We start from the raw sequence: 7,625 nt of genomic DNA on the forward strand, positions 1-7,625 counted from the left end.
TGTGGGGGTTGAGTGATTGAGGGATTTGTGGGGATTGAGGGAGTTGTGGGGATTGAGGGAGTTGTGGGGATTGAGGGAGTTGTGGGGATTGATGGAGTTGAGGGGATTGAGGGAGTTGAGGGAGTTGTGGGAGTTGTGGGAATTGAGGGAGTTGTGGGAATTGAGGGAGTTGTGGGAATTGAGGGAGTTGTGGGGATTGAGGGAGTTGTGGGAGTTGTGGGAATTGTGGGGATTGAGGGAGTTGTGGGGATTGAAGGAGTTGAGGGGATTGAGGGAGTTGTGGGAGTTGTGGGAGTTGAGGGAGTTGAGGGAGTTGTGGGAGTTGTGGGAGTTGAGGGAATTGTGGGGATTGAGGGAGTTGAGGGAGTTGTGGGAATTGTGGGGATTGAGGGAGTTGTGGGGATTGAAGGAGTTGAGGGGATTGAGGGAGTTGTGGGAGTTGAGGGAGTTGAGGGAGTTGAGGGAGTTGAGGGAGTTGAGGGAGTTGTGGGAGTTGTGGGAGTTGTGGGAGTTGAGGGAATTGTGGGGATTGAGGGAGTTGAGGGGATTGAGGGAGTTGAGGGGATTGAGGGAGTTGAGGGGATTGAGGGAGTTGTGGGGATTGAGGGAGTTGAGGGAGTTGTGGGGATTGAGGGAGTTGTGGGGATTGAGGGAGTTGTGGGGATTGAGGGAGTTGTGGGGATTGAGGGAGTTGAGGGGATTGAGGGAGTTGTGGGGATTGAGGGAATTGTGGGAGATGTGGGAGTTGTGGGAGTTGAGGGAGTTGAGGGAGTTGAGGGAGTTGAGGGAGTTGTGGGAGTTGTGGGAGTTGTGGGAGTTGTGGGAGTTGAGGGAATTGTGGGGATTGAGGGAGTTGAGGGGATTGAGGGAGTTGTGGGAGTTGGGGGGATTGAGGGAGTTGTGGGAGTTGTGGGAGTTGTGGGAGTTGTGGGAATTGTGGGGATTGAGGGAGTTGTGGGAGTTGTGGGAATTGTGGGGATTGAGGGAGTTGTGGGGATTGAAGGAGTTGAGGGGATTGAGGGAGTTGTGGGAGATGTGGGAGTTGAGGGAGTTGTGGGGATTGAGGGAGTTGTGGGAATTGAGGGAGTTGTGGGGATTGAGGGAGTTGTGGGGATTGAGGGAGTTGTGGGGATTGAGGGAATTGTGGGGATTGAGGGAGTTGTGGGGATTGAGGGAGTTGTGGGAGTTGTGGGAGTTGAGTGATTGAGGGAGTTGTGGGAGTTGGGGGGATTGAGGGAGTTGTGGGAGTTGTGGGAATTGTGGGGATTGAGGGAGTTGTGGGGATTGAGGGAGTTGAGGGGATTGAGGGAGTTGTGGGGATTGAGGGAGTTGTGGGAGTTGTGGGAGATGTGGGAGTTGTGGGAGTTGTGGGGATTGAGGGAGTTGTGGGGATTGTGGGGATTGAGGGAGTTGTGGGGATTGAGGGAGTTGAGGGGATTGAGGGAGTTGTGGGGATTGAGGGAATTGTGGGGATTGAGGGAGTTGTGGGGATTGAGGGAGTTGTGGGAGTTGTGGGAGTTGAGTGATTGAGGGAGTTGTGGGAGTTGGGGGGATTGAGGGAGTTGTGGGAATTGTGGGGATTGAGGGAGTTGTGGGGATTGAGGGAGTTGAGGGGATTGAGGGAGTTGTGGGGATTGAGGGAGTTGTGGGAGTTGTGGGAGATGTGGGAGTTGTGGGAGTTGTGGGAGTTGAGGGAGTTGAGGGAGTTGAGGGAGTTGAGGGAGTTGAGGGAGTTGTGGGAGTTGTGGGAGTTGTGGGAGTTGAGGGAATTGTGGGGATTGAGGGAGTTGAGGGGATTGAGGGAGTTGTGGGAGTTGGGGGGATTGAGGGAGTTGTGGGAGTTGTGGGAGTTGTGGGAGTTGTGGGAGTTGTGGGAATTGTGGGGATTGAGGGAGTTGTGGGAGTTGTGGGAATTGTGGGGATTGAGGGAGTTGTGGGGATTGAAGGAGTTGAGGGGATTGAGGGAGTTGTGGGAGTTGTGGGAGATGTGGGAGTTGTGGGAGTTGTGGGGATTGAGGGAGTTGTGGGAATTGAGGGAGTTGTGGGGATTGAGGGAGTTGTGGGGATTGATGGAGTTGAGGGGATTGAGGGAGTTGAGGGAGTTGTGGGAGTTGTGGGAATTGAGGGAGTTGTGGGAATTGAGGGAGTTGTGGGGATTGAGGGAGTTGTGGGGATTGAGGGAGTTGTGGGGATTGAGGGAGTTGAGGGGATTGAGGGGATTGAGGGGATTGAGGGGATTGAGGGAGTTGTGGGAGTTGTGGGAGTTGTGGGAGTTGTGGGAGTTGAGGGGATTGAGGGAGTTGTGGGGATTGAGGGAGTTGTGGGAGTTGAGTGATTGAGGGATTTGTGGGGATTGAGGGAGTTGTGGGGATTGAGGGAGTTGTGGGGATTGAGGGAGTTGTGGGGATTGAGGGAGTTGTGGGGATTGATGGAGTTGAGGGGATTGAGGGAGTTGAGGGAGTTGTGGGAGTTGTGGGAATTGAGGGAGTTGTGGGAATTGAGGGAGTTGTGGGAATTGAGGGAGTTGTGGGGATTGAGGGAGTTGTGGGAGTTGTGGGAATTGTGGGGATTGAGGGAGTTGTGGGGATTGAAGGAGTTGAGGGGATTGAGGGAGTTGTGGGAGTTGTGGGAGTTGAGGGAGTTGAGGGAGTTGAGGGAGTTGTGGGAGTTGTGGGAGTTGAGGGAATTGTGGGGATTGAGGGAGTTGAGGGAGTTGTGGGAATTGTGGGGATTGAGGGAGTTGTGGGGATTGAAGGAGTTGAGGGGATTGAGGGAGTTGTGGGAGTTGTGGGAGTTGTGGGAGTTGAGGGAGTTGAGGGAGTTGAGGGAGTTGTGGGAGTTGTGGGAGTTGTGGGAGTTGAGGGAATTGTGGGGATTGAGGGAGTTGAGGGGATTGAGGGAGTTGAGGGGATTGAGGGAGTTGAGGGGATTGAGGGAGTTGAGGGGTTTGAGGGAGTTGTGGGGATTGAGGGAGTTGAGGGAGTTGTGGGGATTGAGGGAGTTGTGGGGATTGAGGGAGTTGTGGGGATTGAGGGAGTTGTGGGAGTTGAGTGATTGAGGGATTTGTGGGGATTGAGGGATTTGTGGGGATTGAGGGAGTTGTGGGGATTGAGGGAGTTGTGGGGATTGATGGAGTTGAGGGGATTGAGGGAGTTGAGGGAGTTGTGGGAGTTGTGGGAATTGAGGGAGTTGTGGGGATTGAGGGAGTTGTGGGGATTGAGGGAGTTGTGGGGATTGAGGGAGTTGAGGGAGTTGAGGGGATTCAGGGGATTGAGGGGATTGAGGGGATTGAGGGGATTGAGGGAGTTGTGGGAGTTGTGGGAGTTGTGGGAGTTGTGGGAGTTGTGGGAGTTGAGGGGATTGAGGGATTTGTGGGGATTGAGGGAGTTGTGGGGGTTGAGTGATTGAGGGATTTGTGGGGATTGAGGGAGTTGTGGGGATTGAGGGAGTTGTGGGGATTGAGGGAGTTGTGGGGATTGAGGGAGTTGTGGGGATTGATGGAGTTGAGGGGATTGAGGGAGTTGAGGGAGTTGTGGGAGTTGTGGGAATTGAGGGAGTTGTGGGAATTGAGGGAGTTGTGGGGATTGAGGGAGTTGTGGGAGTTGTGGGAATTGTGGGGATTGAGGGAGTTGTGGGGATTGAAGGAGTTGAGGGGATTGAGGGAGTTGTGGGAGTTGTGGGAGTTGAGGGAGTTGAGGGAGTTGAGGGAGTTGTGGGAGTTGTGGGAGTTGAGGGAATTGTGGGGATTGAGGGAGTTGAGGGAGTTGTGGGAATTGTGGGGATTGAGGGAGTTGTGGGGATTGAAGGAGTTGAGGGGATTGAGGGAGTTGTGGGAGTTGTGGGAGTTGAGGGAGTTGAGGGAGTTGTGGGAGTTGTGGGAGTTGTGGGAGTTGTGGGAGTTGTGGGAGTTGAGGGAATTGTGGGGATTGAGGGAGTTGAGGGGATTGAGGGAGTTGAGGGGATTGAGGGAGTTGAGGGGATTGAGGGAGTTGTGGGGATTGAGGGAGTTGAGGGAGTTGTGGGGATTGAGGGAGTTGTGGGGATTGAGGGAGTTGTGGGGATTGAGGGAGTTGAGGGGATTGAGGGAGTTGTGGGGATTGAGGGAATTGTGGGAGATGTGGGAGATGTGGGAGTTGTGGGAGTTGAGGGAGTTGAGGGAGTTGTGGGAGTTGTGGGAGTTGTGGGAGTTGTGGGAGTTGAGGGAATTGTGGGAGTTGAGGGAGTTGAGGGGATTGAGGGAGTTGTGGGAGTTGGGGGGATTGAGGGAGTTGTGGGAGTTGTGGGAGTTGTGGGAGTTGTGGGAATTGTGGGGATTGAGGGAGTTGTGGGAGTTGTGGGAATTGTGGGGATTGTGGGGATTGAGGGAGTTGTGGGGATTGAAGGAGTTGAGGGGATTTGGGAGTTGTGGGAGATGTGGGAGTTGTGGGAGTTGTGGGGATTGAGGGAGTTGTGGGAATTGAGGGAGTTGTGGGGATTGAGGGAGTTGTGGGGATTGAGGGAGTTGTGGGGATTGAGGGAATTGTGGGGATTGAGGGAGTTGTGGGGATTGAGGGAGTTGTGGGAGTTGTGGGAGTTGAGTGATTGAGGGAGTTGTGGGAGTTGGGGGGATTGAGGGAGTTGTGGGAGTTGTGGGAATTGTGGGGATTGAGGGAGTTGTGGGGATTGAGGGAGTTGAGGGGATTGAGGGAGTTGTGGGGATTGAGGGACTTGTGGGAGTTGTGGGAGATGTGGGAGTTGTGGGAGTTGTGGGGATTGCGGGAGTTGTGGGAATTGAGGGAGTTGTGGGGATTGAGGGATTTGTGGGGATTGAGGGAGTTGTGGGGATTGAGGGAATTGTGGGGATTGAGGGAGTTGTGGGGATTGAGGGAGTTGTGGGAGTTGTGGGAGTTGAGTGATTGAGGGAGTTGTGGGAGTTGTGGGAATTGTGGGGATTGAGGGAGTTGTGGGGATTGAGGGAGTTGAGGGGATTGAGGGAGTTGTGGGGATTGAGGGAGTTGAGGGGATTGAGGGAGTTGTGGGGATTGAGGGAGTTGAGGGAGTTGTGGGAATTGTGGGGATTGAGGGAGTTGTGGGAGTTGTGGGAATTGTGGGGATTGAGGGAGTTGTGGGGATTGAAGCAGTTGAGGGGATTGAGGGAGTTGTGGGAGATGTGGGAGTTGTGGGAGATGTGGGAATTGAGGGAGTTGTGGGGATTGAGGGAGTTGTGGGAGTTGTGGGAGATGTGGGAGTTGTGGGAGTTGTGGGGATTGAGGGAGTTGTGGGAATTGAGGGAGTTGTGGGGATTGAGGGAGTTGTGGGGATTGAGGGAATTGTGGGGATTGAGGGAATTGTGGGGATTGAGGGAGTTGTGGGGATTGAGGGAGTTGTGGGGATTGAGGGAATTGTGGGGATTGAGGGAGTTGTGGGGATTGAGGGAGTTGTGGGAGTTGTGGGAGTTGAGTGATTGAGGGAGTTGTGGGAGTTGTGGGAGTTGAGTGATTGAGGGAGTTGTGGGAGTTGGGGGGATTGAGGGAGTTGTGGGAGTTGTGGGAATTGTGGGGATTGAGGGAGTTGTGGGGATTGAAGGAGTTGAGGGGATTGAGGGAGTTGTGGGAGTTGTGGGAGATGTGGGAATTGAGGGAGTTGAGGGAGTTGAGGGAGTTGAGGGAGTTGAGGGAGTTGTGGGAGTTGTGGGAGTTGTGGGAGTTGAGGGAATTGTGGGGATTGAGGGAGTTGAGGGGATTGAGGGAGTTGAGGGGATTGATGGAGTTGAGGGGATTGAGGGAGTTGAGGGCATTGAGGGAGTTGTGGGGATTGAGGGAGTTGTGGGGATTGAGGGAGTTGTGGGGATTGAGGGAGTTGAGGCGATTGAGGGAGTTGAGGGGATTGAGGGGGTTGTGGGGATTGAGGGGATTGAGGGGATTGTGGGAGTTGTGGGAGTTGTGGGAGTTGTGGGAGTTGAGGGAGTTGAGGGAGTTGTGGGGATTGAGGGAGTTGTGGGGATTGAGGGAGTTGAGGCTATTGAGGGAGTTGAGGCGATTGAGGGAGTTGAGGCGATTGAGGGAGTTGAGGGGATTGAGGGAGTGGAGGGGATTGAGGGAGTGGAGGGGATTGAGGGAGTGGAGGGGTTTCAGGGGGTTGAGGGAGTTGAGGCGATTGAGGGAGTTGAGGCGATTGAGGGAGTTGAGGCGATTGAGGGAGTTGAGGCGATTGAGGGAGTGGAGGGGTTTCAGGGGTTGAGGGGGTTGAGGGGATTGTGGGGGTTGAGGGGATTGTGGGGGTTGAAGGGATTGTGGGGGTTGAGGGGATTGAGGGGTTTGAAGAGATTGAGGGGGTGGAGGGGATTGAGGGGGTGGAGGGGGTTGAGGGGGTGGAGTGGGGTGGAGGGGATTGAGGGGGTTGAGGGGAGAAACCACATGGGATACAGGGTAATTTGATAAGGTGGATTCAGAATGGGCTTAGTTGTAGGAGGCAGAGGGTGATGACAGAAGGATGCTTTAGTGACAGGAAGCCAGTGTCCAGTGGTGTACCACAGGGATCTGTGCTGGGTCCCCTATTATTCGTCATTTATATAAACGACATAGATGACTATGTGGGGGACAGGATTAGTAAGTTTATGGATGTCACAAAGATTGGCCGGGTGGTTAACAGTGAGGTTGAGTGTCTTGGGCTACAGGAAGATATAGACGGGGTGGTCAAATGGGCAGATAAGTGGCAGATGGAATTTAACCCTGAAAAGTGTGAGGTGATACACTTTGGAAGGAGTAATTGGACAGGGAAGTATTCAATGAACAACATGACACTAGGAAGTTCTGGGGAACAAAGGGACCTTGGCGTGTGTGTCCATAGATCTCTGAAGGCGGAGGGGCATGTTAGTGGGGGAGGTGAAAAAGGCACAGGGGACACTTGCCTTTATCAATCGAGGCATAGATTACAATAGTAGGGAGGTCATGTTGGAGTTGTATAGACCCTTGGTGAGGCCACAGCTGGAGTACTGTGTGCAGTTCTTGTCACCACATTATAGGAAGGATGTGATTGTACTGGAGGGGGTGCAGAGGAGATTCACCAGGATGTTGCCTGGGATGAAACATTTAAGTGATGAAGAGAGGTTGGATAGACTTGGGTTGTTTTGGTTGGAGCAGAGAAGACCGAGGGGCGACCTGTTCGAGGGGTACAAGATTATGAGGGGCACGGACAGGGTGGGTAGGGAGCAGCTTAGTTGAAGGGTCAGTCACGAGGGGGACATAAGTTCAAGGTGAGGGGCAGGAGGTTTGGGGGGGGATGTGAGGAGAAACTTTTTTACCCAGAGGGTGGTGAGGGTCTGGAATGCGCTGCCTGGGAGGGTGGTGGAGGTGGGTTACCCTCACATCCTTTAAAAAGTACCTGGACGAGCGCTCGGCACCTCATAACGTTCGAGGCTGTGGGGGCCAAGTGCTGGTCAATGGGGTTAGGGAGGTAGGTCAGGGGTTTCTCACGGTGTCGGTACAGACTCGATGGGCTGAAGGGCCTCTTCTGCACTCTGTGAGATTCTGTGATTCTGAAAACAGGGGAGGGAGAGGGAGGGAGAGGGAATGAGTGGATGGAGAGAGAGGGAGAGGGAGAGGGAGGGAGAGTGGGAGGGAGGCAGCAGAGGGAGGGAGTGGGTG

At 54.0% G+C, this 7,625-nt stretch overlaps 1 protein-coding gene across 1 annotated transcript; it reads right to left on the reverse strand.

Annotated features, from left to right (window-relative positions):
* Window positions 1-661: 661 nt before the first annotated feature.
* Window positions 662-3,369, reverse strand: LOC121273818 (protein PELPK1-like; the record flags this gene model as incomplete). The annotated part of the gene is made up of 2 exons (XM_041180969.1): window positions 662-934; window positions 3,157-3,369. Coding segments are annotated over 2 exons (486 nt in total), but the record flags the coding sequence as incomplete, so codon positions are not given.
* Window positions 3,370-7,625: the final 4,256 nt, after the last annotated feature.

Source organism: Carcharodon carcharias, assembly GCF_017639515.1.
Source record: "Carcharodon carcharias isolate sCarCar2 chromosome 27 unlocalized genomic scaffold, sCarCar2.pri SUPER_27_unloc_15, whole genome shotgun sequence".
Taxonomy (NCBI): Eukaryota; Metazoa; Chordata; class Chondrichthyes; order Lamniformes; family Lamnidae; genus Carcharodon; species Carcharodon carcharias.